At 42.5% G+C, this 16,409-nt stretch overlaps 1 protein-coding gene across 1 annotated transcript in view; it reads right to left on the reverse strand.

Moving 5' to 3' along the window:
* Window positions 1-389: 389 nt before the first annotated feature.
* The window catches only part of LOC141078785 (trimeric intracellular cation channel type A), a 123,555-nt gene continuing 107,535 nt past the window's right edge, over window positions 390-16,409 (reverse strand). Inside the window, exons 5-6 of the mRNA XM_073565223.1 lie at window positions 7,853-7,970; window positions 390-3,755 (exon numbers count right to left, since the gene is read on the reverse strand). Coding sequence (XP_073421324.1) covers window positions 3,531-3,755; window positions 7,853-7,970 — 343 coding nt within the window. The 3' untranslated portion in view covers window positions 390-3,530. The remainder of the gene's footprint in view (window positions 3,756-7,852; window positions 7,971-16,409) is intronic.

Raw genomic sequence — 16,409 nt, forward strand, 5'->3', positions numbered from 1 at the left:
CTTTTGCTTTATAATTAATGATGATAATATAAAGATTTTAATAAAAAGTATATAGACAACAGACATAGGATCCTGATGGCACAATCTGTTTACTGTAAATGCAAATATGATATGTTTATTTTTAACTAATTAATATTGTCTGATGAGATTTTATTAAAAAAGATTTTCCGTCTGAGGGAAGCGTGAGTGCTAAAGCCTGTCATCACCTGCTAATAGTCTGCAGTGCTGAAAGGGGTTTTTCCCAAGAAGAAGCACAGTACATTTTAAAGGAAACCTCTCAGCAGGTTGGTGCCATTATAGTGATTAAAATGATACTTTGGTTGATGAAATCCGCCTTGTAGTTGTTGTTTAATCTTTATTTTCAATTTTGAGATAATGATATGCTCGCGCTCTGAGGCGGCCTGTAGGGGGGTCTTCATGTGGTGTTCTGGTTAGGTATTCATCTGTATGGCTTCTGACAGGTCATAAAATCATAGAATCGTAGTTGGAAAGGACCTCCTGGGTCATCTGGTCCAACCCCCTGATCAAAGTAGGATTCACTAAATCATCCCAGACAGATGTCTGTCTAGCCTCTGTTTGAAGACTTCCATCGAAGGAGAACTCTCCACGTCTTGTGGCAGCCTATTCCACTCATTGATCATCCTAACTGTCAAAAAGTTTTTTATAATATCTAATCTTTGTCTCCTCCCATTCAATCCCTCAGTGACCTGCACCGTAGTTTACATAATGAATATTATATAAATTACAACAAAAAAAATCCCCTTCTGCAGCATGATCACACCCATAATGTGCAAAAAAAATCAGTTTGAAAATAGCGCTCCAATAGCTGCAACTGTGCAGGCGCCATCTTGCTAGAGAAAAAAAAATTGCCTGTCACGACACAGCTGTCGGGTGACCTGAGACTAGGAGTTCCTTCATTGTCCCTACCACTACGGGGTGCCCTAGATCACCCTATTTCCGGGAATACTTCTGAAGGTGAAGATGCTGGGGCCACTAACCTTGCCTTATCTCCTGAGTCAGTCCTGCGTTTGTTCTCTTCCCGGACCAAGGGACGAGGTGCGCTACTGTGCACCATAGTACACCAACCCGATAAACAAGGCAACACAAACAAGGGTTAACAGAAAACTCCAGACATACAAAATATTTGCTCACATTTAACAGAGGAATGCATCAGGGCATGGAGGTAGGGGAATAAACCAAAATAGAGAAGGATAGGGAATTACCACACTTAAGAAACAAGCAATAGTCACAGATAACTCCTCCAACATTCCTTCTCATATGAACAACTCTCCCTCCGGAAGCGTTGCAGCAAATGGTAGCTCTGACAAGGATTTGAATCAGAGCCCAGATTATAAAGGGGAAAGGAGTGGCCAACTGATCTCAGCTGCCAGCTTGAGATTTCCAACATGGCTGATTAACCCCTGTTCTGTCAGAAGAAATAAACACTGTTAAAGTGAAAGAGAAGTGCTTCTTCTCGGCGCCGGAATAGGAACAATCAGATGTTGTGGTCTTCTGGCTCCACACTGTCGAGGTAACCCCGTCACACTGCCTCTTCCAAGATGGCACCATTGGCGCCTGCGCAGCAGCATCTATTGAATCGCCGATAGATGCTACCTTGCAGGCGTTGGTGACGCCATCTTATTGGCGACATTTCTTTTCTCTAGCATGATGGATCAGCTGGCGTCTGCACAATAGCAGCTATCTTTGATCCAATAGATGCTACCATGCAGGCGTTGGCGACACCGTCTTCGAGGAGCCTTTTTTCTTATCTCTAGCAAGACGGCGCTGCCGGCACCATTTTCAAACTGATTTTTTTTTTTTTAGGAATCTATGGATACAATCAAAAAGAATACTTATATGCACATTATGGATGCGATCATGGTGCAACTCAGGCGCCGTCGCCGTTCCCTGCCTACAGAAGGGGATATTTTTTTTTGGCACAGATCACTGAGGAATCAATGACCTGTCATAGGCCATACTGATGAATACCTAAGCAGAACAACACATGAAAACCCCCCACAGGCCGCCCCGGAACGCGAGAATAGCATTACCTCAAAACTGATAATAAAGATTAAACAACAACAACAAGACGGATTTCATCAAACAAGGTATCATTATAATCAGTATAACGGCGCCGACCTGAAAGTGTATGTAGGTTACTGTGCACAATCCTGCTGACAGGTTCCCTTTAATTAACATATATTGGAATAAAAATAAAATCCACAATTTTATGTGTTAAATATAAATGTTCCTGTGCTGAGATAATCTTATAAATGTGCCCCTGCTATGTACTGTGTAATGGCTGGGTCTGACTGTGACGGATGGTCTGATCATACCACAGCTCCTGGGCAGGGGAGGAAGCAAAAGAGTATACAGACAGGACAGCAGAGGATCACATATGCTGCTTTCTGTGAATCAAAACTTATCACTGTAATGTTTTACCTCACAGAAAGAATAAGCTGTCATTCCATGCTGCTCTGTCTTTATACTCTTGTGCGTACTCCACATCCCAGGAGCTGTGGTATGATCAGACCATGTTCCTGTACGGTCAGACACAGCCATTACACAGATGTCATCCGAGTGCAGTCCAATTACACAGAGAATGGAGAAGATGGGGAAATTAGGTTCTCCATCTTCTCTGCACCTGCGCTGCCATTTTCTCCCATGAAAACTCTGGCAGAGTTTGAGCTGAGTGTTCTTAGTATAATCGGCCCGATTCTCTCACATAATAGGATATATGCCAGTTGAGCAAACTCTTACACGGTTCTCTGACGGAATGATTTAAATTGCTATCTTTAAGTTTTCGTTCTCTCATGTAAAGATATATGTCTTGCAATGTTTTAATCAGAGCTCAATCAATATTCGGTCTTTACATTTTTTTAATCATTTTGAGCTGGTAAATACTGGACATTTACAAAAATTTCTAAAATAAATGTACAAGGCCAAAAGGTATTAAATGTATTCACTTGTAAGACTTCGTTAGAACTATGAAGCTGTATACAAATTCGTGATTTATCAGAATATGTCATGTTAAAAATCCACATTTAAAAATATTCTGCTATTAATTCTGTATATTTTAATAAATATAGTAAATTCTTTTTTTTTCACAAAATAGAATTTTTAAAAGAAAAATTATAAAAAGGATGTGAGAAAAAATACTGAAAATATTTCAATGGCTTTTTAAAAAATTAGTAATGATCTGCATATTAAATTTGATGCCATATCTGGATTGTGGATTCATGGATATTGCTAAACCCCGGATCAATTCTGTTGTATTCAACTTGTGATCTCCGCACTGTGAGGTGGCTTAGCTGATACATAAAGGATTATATGTCAATAAAATGTTCCTTTGTCATTCAGCTGGTGCATTAAATACAATGTTAATAGATAATTGTCATTTCAGGCAAAAATCCACTATCCATCTTGCAGGATGCCCATTCAGATTACACTAAAAAATCCTAATTAATAGACTGCATTTTACAACACATGGATTGTTAGTCTTGGTGACCCAATTAAGACCCTTTCTACTCTCATTCGGCCTTTTTCACTTTTCTCTTGCGAGTACCCTCATTTAGCTCTTCTTTGGATTTTGCACTTGCATGGGACACTTCATGGTCATCATGATGGTGGTGGTGATGGTGGTGATCGTCATGGCCATTATTGTCACCATTTGCAGAGCCAAAAAGGATAGGGCAGATGCAGTTCTCCAGAAGGGCAAAGGGTGATCCATGAGAATGGGTGGCTGTCATGTAGATCTGCATAGGAGGGGAAGAAGAAATATACAATGATACAGAATATATTAAACTAATAATTATAAGTTTGTTAGCTGAACCCCTATTATCAATGCAGAAAATATCCGAGATCCATAAAATATTACTTATGCTGTACAAATAACACAAGGCATGGAGGGCCTGTGCACTTGCATCTCTTTTGCATAGAACTTCAATGCTGGATTTCTTGGCAATGGCAAGGCAGATTTTTACACCACATGTATCAATTTACTCAGCGTGAGAGCACCTATGTAGCCATACCTTTACTTATAAGTAGACATTTTTCCTGACTGGTTCTCCCTAAAGATAACTGATATTTTTGCAATACTACATAGAAGAACCAGAGTCCTAGTGACACTTTTGTAGTAATAAAGCCCCTGATTCATTAAAACTGGCATTTTGCCAGCTGTAATAAAGTGAGCGCGAGAGTAATATGCGGAAAATGTATTAAGAGCCATACACCTCGGTAATGAATTTGATGCATATTTCTGTCGTAAAACAAGCCGTGTTTATAGTGTAAAATTATGATGAATTTGTTGGGTGCCCTTAGCCATATCCCATCCAAGATCCATCTACTTTTCTAGCAGATTTATATCAGAATTTAATAACAACATCAAGAAAATAATATTTTTACCTGTAAAAAGTACAACTTTAAAAGATTATTCCCCCAAAAAATGTTATCCTCCATCAATAAGATAAGATACCTTGCCGATCCCCAGTGACCCGGAGTAGGGCACCAGAACCATGAGAACAGGGCTTTGCAGCCTCATCCTCAGTGAAGCAGAGGTGCACGTGTGCAGCCTCCTCTCCATTTATTGAGAATGGGTGGATCTGAGGGTATCCCCACAGACAATAAATGGAGTGGAGGCCGAGCATGAGCAAATCCATTAAATTCAAGATTGGCTGCAGAGCTCCGCACTCAGGAATCTAAAACTCAGATCTTCGGATCATTTGGGGTCTAACCAATTGGATACATTAAACATTGGGGGACTAACCATTTAGAGGAATTATTTCATCAGGACATTCCTTCCTTAAAAAAAAAAAAGAAAGAAATACAGGTGCTTGTCACAAAATTAGAATATCATCAAAAAGTTAATTTATTTTAGTTCTTAAATACAAAAAGTGAAACTCATATATTATATAGAGTCATTACACACAGAGTGATCTATTTCAAGTGTTTATTTCTTTTAATGTTGATGATTATGGCTTACAGCCAATGAATGCCCAAAAGTCATTATCTCAGTAAACTAGAAAAATTAACAAAAAACAACTGCAAAGGATTCTTAGCCAGTTTCAGTAGGCTCCACAATCATGGGGAAGACTGCTGACTTGACAGATGCCTAGAAGGCAGTCATTGACACACTCCACAAGGAGGGTAAGCCACAAAAGGTCATTGTTAAAGTCGCTGGCTGGTCACAGAGTGCTGTTTCCAAGCATATTAATGGAAAGTTGAGAGGAAGGAAAAAGTGTGGTAGACAAAGGTGCACAAGCAACCAGGATAGCAGCAGCCTTGAAAGGATTGTTAAGAAAAGGCCATTCAAAATGTGGGGGTCATTCACAAGGAGTGGACTGCTGCTGGAGTCATTGCTTCAGGAAGCCACCACAGACATATCCAGCACATGGGCTACAAGTGTCGCATTCCTTACGTCAAGCCACTCATGACCAATAGACAACACTAGAAGTGTCTTACCTGGGCCAAGGAGAAAAAGAACTGGACTGTCGTCAGTGGTCCAAGGTTGTTTCCAGCTGAAAGTAAATTTTGCATTTCATTTGGATATCAAGGTCCCAGAGTCTGGAGGATGAGAGGAGAGGCCACAATCCAAGCTGGTTGAGGTCTAGTGTGACATATCCACAATCAGTGATGGTTTGGGGAGCCATGTCATCTGCTGGTGTAGGTCCACTGTGTTTTATCAAGACCAGTCAGTGCAGCTGTCTACCAGGAAATTTTAGAGCACTTCATGCTTCTCTCTGCTAACAAAGTTTTTGGAGATGGAAATGTCATTCTCCAGCAGGACTTGGCACCTGTCCACACTGCCAAAAGTACCAATACCTGGTTTAAAAACAATAATATTACTGTGCTTGATCAGCCAGCAAACTCACCTGACCTTAACCTCATAGAGAATCTATGGGTATTGTCAAGAGGAAGATGAGACACCAGACCCAACAATGTATCAAAAGCAACCTGGGCTTCCATAACACCTCAGCAGTGCCACAGGCTGACTGCCTCCATGCCACGCCGCATTGATGCAGTATTGACGCAAAAGGAGGCCCAACCAAGTACATAGTGCACTTACTGAACATACCTTTCAGTAGGGCAACATTTCGGATTTTAAAATCATTTTTCAAGCTGGTTTTATAAAATATTCTCATTTACTGAGATAATGACTTTTGGGTTTTCATTGGCTGTAAGCCATAAATCATCAACATTAACAAAAATAAACACTTGATATAGATCACTCTGTGTGTAATGACTATATAATATATGAGTTTCATTTTGTATTGAAGAACTGAAATTAACTTTTTGATGATATTCTAATTTTGTGATAAGCACCTGTAAATAAAAAGGAGGAATGTTAGGGCTGGCGGAACGCACCAAATAAGAAAGATGATAGTACAGTGCGTTCGCAGCCCGGGGTCCACCGTGCAGAGGTGGTAAACTGCTGCTTGGTAATGGCGGATGCTATATGGCGGTATAAAAGAAGAACACACGCGGGTTAATAGTCACCCGATGTGTACTGGAGCGGACTCTGTTACGTCACAGAGCCGCACTACCACGGAAGATAAATGCTGGAGTCTGTTAGAACTCAGAGAGCTCGGCAAGGGAGCTCACAGAATGCGGTCACAGAACTCTGCCCCAAGGACCCGGGGTCAGAGTCCCTCTAGACCTTCTGAGCACGCGGCGTCGCACCTGCGGACGCCACTATAGATGCTGACTATGGTGGAGTGTCGAGCAAGTTCACCGTGGCGTGTAGAGCCACCGGTGGACACTGATGCCAGTCTCTGACTCTGCTTATACCTACACCTAGGCCTGGGCGCTTAACAGGCTAGGCTGCACAACACATGCGTACCAAGGGTAGGGGTTTCTTAATGAGTCATTCAACAGAGACATTCATACATGCATACTCCACATGGTATAATTTTTTTCTATATTAGCGCACGGCTGTGCGGTCGTGCGATCCTTTTATAGACGCAGCCTTCCAGGACCTTCCTGATGGCCCAATCCAAGCTGAAATAGGACCTGAGCATGTGACCTCCGACCTCCAATGAGGTCGTCCCACAGGCATGTTCAGTAGGTGAAAAGCAGGTCTTAGTCCCAGGAGTGTCTGCTCGCCGCTGACTCATGCATGGTACAATAGTTGAGCGTGGCGTAGCAACCAGATGCCTAACGTTAGCCTGGGCAAGACGCTGGGACCGACGTCTCTGCTGAGCAGGAACCTCTGCAGCCGTAGAAGAATGGGAGACCGCAGAGCACATGGCTTGAGATTCCCCCTGTGCAGTAGGAGAACCTTGTTGCCTAATTTCCCCATGGTGGGACGATTAAAGGATTATCCTATAATATCCGTAAGTAGCATAAGGAAAAAGATTATCAAAATGAAATTCTAAATTATCAATATACAGTGCTCTTTTTTGGGTAAACAAATGAATCCGTTAGTTGATTTTTGCTACCTCATCAGAGAGCAGCATAATGTAGACAAATAGACCCTGAATCCAGAGATGTAGCCCTTAGATTCCTGGGTGCAGCTGTTCTGACACAATCAGAGTTTTTAGATTTAGCAATGCAGCGGAGCTGAGTAAGCTAACTCCGTCCACACTATAGACAGTGAGCTGATTATCACAGATGGGGGCAGAGTCGGACTATCAGGCACGCTCTTCTGTTTCCCACCAATGATAAGCTTTTGGTGCTAAAATAATCATTGCAAGTAAACAACAGGACAGAGCTTGATAAGAGAGGCATCACTGAAATCTGTGTTTTAACCCCTACAGCATACTGTCTTCAGATCACATAGCAAAAACCTGCTGACTGATTCCCGCTAAGTAAAAATTATATATTTTATATATTCATTCAGAAGATAGATTCATACCTTGCAAGTAGCCATGAAGAGTGTAAAGAAAAAGATGAGGTACGCTTTGGAAATAGGTAACCAGTGTGATTGTTGCAGAGTGAACAAGATGGCACCATACAGACTGGCCTTGGTTGGGCTGTAAAGGGGAAAAAAGGGTATATTAGATCTCAAGAAAATAGAATAATACACAAAATTGTCTAAAAATTACCACCGTTTAATGTAAATATATGGAAGATCAGTATTTTCAGTTTATACGTCTGTGACCTATAGATGACTTAGGAGAAGATGGAGAACAAGATGTCTTCATCTTCACTATTGTGTGAGTCTGTGGAAATCAGACTGCACTCAGATGTCATCCGAATGCAGTCCGATTTTTTTCTACACATCCATAGACTTGACTGGGCGAGTGGCATCCGATTTCAAATTGAAATCGCAACATGATGCAATTTTTTTAACTGACAGATTCTGCCAGTGAATAAAAATGTGCTTCAGCATTGCCCAAAGATAAATATAATTTGTTCGAGTGCTATCCAATAAAAAAAATTGAATAGTACTCATCCGATGTATAAGGCAGTGTGAAAGAGCCCCGAAAAAAAGAATGATATTTCGTCTGTATTGTAATCCATATGACATCCATTTGGCATTTGTTTTTATACATTAGCAGTTAAGCCATCATTTCTGCCAGGTGATAATTTAGGCTAGTTTCTGGGTTGAATCATATAAAATCTGTCGTGTATTGAAGTCACTGTCTTCTACTACCTTGGCCCACCATTTAGTTTTCAGCAAAATGGACAGAGCAATATAAAAATCTTTTCTTTTTTGTAAAGTGCAAAACTGTCACAAAGACTACATACTGTATAATACATTTCTCCATATGATTATTTATATTAAAATGTACAACATAGACTGATAGAAGTGGTGAGCATATGATAAATTTAGGAGAGTATTTACACAAATCAGCTCTTACAGTGGCATGTAAAAGTTTGGCCACCCCTGGTCAAAATTAGTGATAGGCTAGGTTCATATTGCGTTATGGTGCTGCATTTAACGAAAAGTTAATGAAAAGTTGAAGATGAAATGATCTCTAAAAGGCCTAATGTTAAAGGTGACACATTTCCTTTCTATTTTAGGAAAAAATACTGTATATTGTCATCGTTTACATTTTAAAAATTACAAAAAGGAAAATGGGCCGATGCAAAAGTTTGGGCACCCTTGAAGATGTGTGTGCTCAGGCAGGGCCGCCATCAGGGCATTACTGCCCTGACTGACGTATGGGGCCCGGTGGGCAGAGGGGGCCTGCATCGGGCCCTGTCTCATCAGCTCACTGGGCCCTAGCGGCAGTTAAACTCTATTAACGTGTGGGCCCGGGCCTGCACGTCAATAGTTAAAAGACACCAGCCAATTGGAGGCTGACAGCTGATGTCAGCGCGCACGTCGCCCGGGGTATGACGTCATTGTCATTCGCCGGTGAGTGCGCGGTTGAACTGCGCGTAGTGAGCTTCGCCACAGGAATGCAGCAAGGTAAGGAGGTTTTTTTTTATTGAAAGCAGCAAGCTGGGAGCAGAATGTGAGACACAGGAGGGGGCAGAATGTGAGACACAGGAGGGGCAGAATGGACAATGGGCAAAATGTGAGACACAGGAGGGGCAGAATGGACACGGGGCAAAATGTGAGACACAGGAGGGGGCAGAATGGACACGGGGCAGAAAGTGAGATACAGGAGGGCGCAGGATGCGAGACACAGGAGGGGGCAGGATGCAAGACACAGGGGGCAGGATGCGAGACACAGGAGGGGGCAGGATGCGAGACACAGGAGGGGGCAGGATGCAGAGACACAGGAGGGGGCAGGATGCCGAGACACAGGAGGGGGCAGGATGCCGAGACACAGGAGGGGGCAGGATGCCGAGACACAGGAGGGGGCAGGATGCCGAGACACATGGTGCAGGATCATGGGGCAGGATGGAGACAGATGGGACGGCAGGATCATGGGACAGATGGGGCAGGATCGGGAGATCATATGGGGGCAGAATGAATACTCATGAGGGCAGGATGAGAGAACATATGGCTGGAGCCAGAAATGAGATACACGGGGCCAGGATGGAGGATATTATTACCATAGGGGCTAATTAAGGGATATTATTACTGCAGTGATGTATTTATTTTGTTTTTTTGAGGATACTGTTTTAAATGGGGGGGAGATCCTGTTACTGTGCAGAGCGAAACTATCACCTTTTTTTCTTCAAATTAAGTAATGTGTTCTGCAAGCGGTGCTCTAGATAATTGTGCTATTTCCTGCAGTGACGAGCCCTGGCTGGAAGACGTGATGGTGGTCTTTGCTGGATGAAAGATGAAAAGTGAAGCTGAAGGACTTCACCTAGAGACGTCACTGATGAGTCAGTGTGTTACCTGTACACTGACACTATACACTATATACAGAGGTCCTGTGCATAATGTCACCTGTGATCACTGTATTACCTGTACACTGACACTATATACTGAGCTCCTGTGTATAATGTTACAGGTGATCACTGTATTACCTATACATAGACACTGCATGCTAAGTACAGATCTCCGGTGTATAATGGAACTTATGGTGATAGTGTTATTTTTTATTAATGATCAGTATTGTAGTATTCAGTCACCATGTGGTGGTAATATGTGGTCTGGGCATGGTGTGGTGGTATTTGTCCTTTGTATGTGCTATTATTCTGTCACTGTGGTGGTAATATGTGGTCTGGTCATGGTGTGGTGGTATTTGTTCCTTGTATGTGGTATTATAGGTCACCATGTGGTGGTAATATGTGGTCTGGACATGGTGGTAATTGTTCCTTGTATGTGGTATTATTGGTCACAATGTGATGGTAATATGGTGTCTGGTCATGGTGCGGTGGTATTTGTCCCTTTGGATGTGATATTATTGGTCATTTTAAAAATTGAACAATAAATAAAAATATACCTAAATTGTATTGGATATTTTAACAAATGTTTATTAGGTTAGAGTAGAGTAGGGCCCGGTCAAAAGAGTCTACCTTGTTGTGGTGGCTGATTTAAAAAATCTTTTGGCCAAAACATGACCTGCTGGCTATGTATGTGATCTGAAGATGGGAACTAGTATTGTGTGATTGGTGAGAAGTGGAGTTTTCACAAGAGAGCGGTGGGACTGTGGAGAGTTCGAGGGGTGGAGCCTGGGCGGCGGTTCAAGGGGGCCCTGAAAATTTTGCCAGTATGGGGTCCCGAAATTCCTAGTGGCAGCCCTGTGCTCAGGTAACTTTGACCAAGGTTTCAGACCTAAATTAGCCTGTTAGGGTTATGGCTTGTTCACTATCATCATTAGGAAAGGCCGGGTGATGAAAATTTCCTCAGCTTTATAAAAACCCAGCCTCCTCTAACCTTGTGCCAAAAGACAACAGCCATGGGTTCTTTTAAGCAGCTGCCTAACACTCTGAAAATGAAAATCGTGGAGGCCCACAAAGCAGGAGAAGGTCATAAGAATATAGCAAAGTGTTTTCAATTTGCCCTTTTCTCAGTTCAAAATGTAATTAAGAAACAGCAGTTAACAGGAACAGTGAAGGTCAAGATAACATCTGGAAAATCAAGCAAATTTTCAATAAGAGCTGCTCGTAGGATTGCTTGAGAGGCTAATCATAACCCCCTGCTTGACTCCAAAAGATTTAGCAGTCTCTGGAGTTGTGGCACATTGTTCTACTGTCACAGACACATGTACAAATATGGCTTTCATGGAAGAGTAATCAAAATTCAGCATCAGAATTAAGCAAAAGAACATCTAAACAATAATAAAAGGTATGTGTGGAGAAAAAAAGAGCACAGAATTTCAGGAAATGAACATCTTGCCAATCATTAAGTATGGAGGTGGATCAATCATGCTTTGGGGATGTGTTGCAGCCAATGGCACGGGGAACATTTCATGGGTAGAAAGAAGAATGGATTCAATGAAATTTCAACAAATTGTTGATGCAATCATAACACCATCTGTAAAAAAGCTGAAGTTGAAAATAGGATGGCTTCTACATATGGATAATTGTGACAGATAGAAGTTGCACTGTTAATTTAGAACCATCTAGCAACTCTAGGGGTTAATATGGTTATAGCAGACAAGGAGCAGTTAGCTCAGATCCAGAGGATACTGGGAAAGTTGTTATTGTGTTCTGGACATCCAAGAATAAGGTGTGTGCTAGAGAGTCTCCTGTCAGACTGAAATTAGACAAGCTGCATAAACCAGTTCTTCCTGGAAAGTGATTGCTCTAATCATAGAAGCAGTCAGGACAGCCAGGAGCATCTTTATTACCTCAAGATAGAAGTAAAAAAACTACAGTGTCACGGGGCAGTAGAGGGAAAACAGGAGACGTCGAACCTGGGCCCCTGAACTGCCCCTCAGGCTAAGGAGGTGCCCTGACTTTCCTTAACTTGGGGGAACACTTGAAGGTAGTGAGGCCCAAGTCCCTGACCTGTCCCTATCTCCTGTTTAGCCCTGAGCTAAACCGCCAACCCCCTCCCCAGGAGGTGAAAGAGGGAATAAAGTGAACTGCACCAATAACACGAAAGGAAAAGATAAAACAGACACCATGGGGTTAAAGCAACTAAAAACCAAAACTTAGCTTTATCTGCTGCCAATGCTCCAAGCAGCATAGAAAGGCACTCGATCAGCATCCAGCAGCAACACCACTGCTCCAGATAAGCTGAACCCCCTCTGCACCAGGTAGGTCCAGTATTCACCAAGGTTGGTTAGCAAATGACCAGTATTACCAACAGAGAGTTCAGCACCTGATGACCCTTTATAGGAAGGAGAGATTGGTCTCAACTGCTGACTGATTAAACATGTAGTAACACCAGTGGCCACCGGTGGTGGGGGGAACACAGCAGCAGACTCACTAAACTTGTGGAAACACCAGCAGCCACTGGGGGCAAAAACCCATATTAATCCCCGATGGCCAGAAAGGAGAAAGGTTTATATAAGAGTCCAGACTCTGACACAGATCCAAAAATGGATCGTGACATACAGCACCCGACTCATCTCCTCCCGCCACCTCACTGCATGAGCAAGGTACAGTTGTGCCTAGGTTAAGACACTGTGTGTGAAGAGAAGTTTTCTGTGAAGAAACTTTCATATATGTTTATGAAGCATTGCATGAAGAGATGTGATTCTGTGTGATGAAAAGAAGCTAGAATAAAACCCTTGTGTACCTGTAAACTGTTATCTCCCCTCTACTGTGAAGAATTATGAATGGTCGCCCTGAGTAAGATTTCCCCAGGATTCCAAAGAAAACTCGTGTTTCCTTTGTATCTCCTTCATATACTGAGTGGCGGCAATGCAACATTGGTGGCCCATACGGGGAATCCTGAGCAGTAGTAAGACTGTAATTGAGCAGAGGCACAGCTATTGAAATATACAGCAGCACAGCACCTCAACTCAACTCTATTACATCAATTAAAGAGGACCAGCATTGTAAAAGCACAATAACAGAACGAGCAGCTATATATGTGGAAATACAAATTAACAATGATAGTGAGTTGCTTCTGCAGTTAACCTTTGAGTAATTGAGTGCAGTAGCAGGACATGGAAAGATGGCAGAGGAACAGATCTCTAAAGGTACTGTCACACTTAGCGATGCACCAGCAATCCCGACCAGCGATATGACGCGGTAAGGATCGCTGGTGCATCACTAAGTGGTTGCTAGTGGGCTGCCACACAGGCAGATCTCACCAGCGACATAGCGGTCGGGGGTCGCTACTTACCTGTCAGGCGAGGACGTCCTCCCGCCCGCGACCACGCTTAGCTCATCGGCGCCGCAGGAAGCTGACGATGAGAAACGGTCCAGGACGTTCTCGCGCGGTCAGCGATAATCAGCGGGGGAGCCGGTCGGAGGTAAGTATCAGACATAGCGATATCGCTGCTTCATCACAAAAACCAGTGACGTTACAGCGATATTGCTAGCGATATCGCTTAGTGTGACGGGGCCTTTAGGCATGCAACTGCAGACATTTCTTAACAGCCATTAACAAACAGATGGATAAGTTAGGAGAGAAAGAAGATAAGGATGTCATGGGTACAATCCTTCAGGAATTAATACAGATAATAACCAGGTTGAGGATGAAGGATGGAGGAGAGGTGCCAATCATCAAGAGAAGGAAACACCTTCCACAGACAGAGCTACAGGAATTGAATGCGCAATTTATCACTTTGAGAGCAGCTGTTCAGGAATTAAAACCCCTGAACTAGTAGCAGATTTTGGCAGAACCTCAAGCCCACCCGGGTTAGATAAACCAGGAAGGAAGACGGCTCTAACACTGCAAATCACCATAAGATCCTTGGACAGATTGAGAAATATGAATAGAAGGAGAAACTGTCTATTACAAACTTGTTGTACCAGATTGCCACAGGATTGCAGAAAGGCTACCAGCCAGACGAGATCGTCGAGGGGGTGGTCCAAGCTATCAGTCCAGGACTGAACCTCCGAATTATGTTAAAAATGAAAAGTCACTTGACATTACCACAACTGAAGATTAGTTTAAAGGGGCACTATAAAGAAGTTAGTAATTCAGAACTGTTCCACCGACTTATTAACATCTCACAGGAACACATCTTAGTACCTGTGGATCTCTATGGCAAAGCTGTCACTCAGACCAAAATCCCTTTCATAGGATGAATGGAAGTGACATTTCAACTCAGCGCCACGAAGAACAGCAACGTCATTGAGTTATTGGTAACCTTTCTTGTCAAGAGTGATCAGAATGTGGTTGAAGAACATATCCTGGGTTACAATGTAATCAGTTAGGTTGTCAAGGAACATAGATCAAGGACATGAGTGATGGAGGATGTAACATAAGTAAAGCACAGAACACAATGGACATGAAAGAGACAAAGTTAGGCCTGCATCCAATCATCATCCCTGCCAACAGCATGGTGGGAGTGGGGTGTGGAGTTCGAGTGGAACCTGGCAGAAAATTCCAGAGGAGACTCATCAGAATTTCCCGAGGGTCTCATTAAAGGTGAGACTGTGCTTATGATAAGCACAAGGTTAAGGGATGATATCTGCCAGTCGTACCTAGATGAAATGTGGTACATAGCAAGGCCTTCGCCGATCATGTTGAACACGTGAGGACTGTACTCCAACGTGAAGTCAAGCTAACTCCAAAGAAGTGTGAACTGTTAAAAAGACAAACTTGACTCCTGGGAGATGGATACACCATAGGCCCAGTGGAAATCGCTCCAGTTATGGCCGTAAAATGAGGAACAAGGGAACGGGGTATGTACCGTAAGTGTGGTAGCTATAGGTAGTTACATATTAGTAGTATAGACTGTATGCTTATCCACAGGGAAGGGGGACCAGACTACATATATATCGGCCAAGAGGACAGTCGGTATTTACAACAAGAGAAAAGCAAGTAACAAATTCGACCATGAAATCCAAAATGCAAACAGATGGTGAAAAAATGCATATATATTTATTAGCGTACAGGCAATAACAAGAAAAGACGGAATAATGCAAAATAATTCTAAAATAATAAAAACAAGGGCACACCCATGCAGTAATAAACCAATGTCCAGAGGAACAGAAATTCATATACTATTTTAATTGAGAACAAATAGTGTATTGTCCATGTGGAAAAGGAAGTTGTCATGCACTGGCACCCACTAAGTAAGTATCAATGTATATAAGGCCAAATTGTACCTCCAAAAAAGGTAAGCAAAAGTGCAACTTTGGATTACTTTGGAAAAAAATGGGATATCCGGACTTCCACCAACCATTTGTCCTGCATTGTGACGCTTATCATGTGGGACTTGGAGCTGCCCTGTAGCAGCATCAAGATGGTGAATTGAGAGTCATCGGCTATGGTTCCAGAGCACAGACAGATGCTGAGAAGAATTACCATCTACATTCTGGAAAGCTATAGTTTCTGGCATTGAAATGGGTTATCTGTGAATGATTTAGAGATTATCTCTATTCAGCAAAGAGTTTGAGGTATACTGACAACAACCCTCTGACTTACGTCCTCACTACAGCCAAGCTGATGGCTACATGTCAGAGAGGGGTGGCTGAACTAGCAATGCGGGTGCAGACGGATTGTTGAGAGTGCCATTAGAGCCTGAAGAGTTCATGCAAGAGTGCTCCGAAGAAGTAATTCTAGAAGCTATTATGAGCACCACCCAAGCTGTACAAGTCCAGCATGAAGAATGCACACCGCTGTGGTGTCCGAAGATGCTGGAAACTATCGTGAAAGCACAGGAACCAGATCAACCCATGTCCATTCAACAGTTATCAAAAGAAACAATTTGAAAAGAACAATGGGAAGATGAAATAATTGGCAATATTCTACCTTGTGGAACAAAATTGGTTCCAGAGGAAGCGAGAGAGAGTTACTGAGTCACCAGCATTAGATAGATGTATTGTTTAAAATAAGCAAAGCTCTACCTCAGTGCAGATGGTATCCTGTATTGCAAAATAGAACAGAATGAATAGTTAGTACCACCTGGAATATATCATTGGTTGATTTCCAAAGAACTCCACAAGAAATGGGACATCTAGGAGTAGAAAGGACTACAAGTCTGCTTTGT

Source organism: Dendrobates tinctorius, unplaced genomic scaffold, assembly GCF_039654945.1.
Source record: "Dendrobates tinctorius isolate UK_male_01 unplaced genomic scaffold, ASM3965494v1 ptg000596c, whole genome shotgun sequence".
Lineage (NCBI taxonomy): Eukaryota > Metazoa > Chordata > Amphibia > Anura > Dendrobatidae > Dendrobates > Dendrobates tinctorius.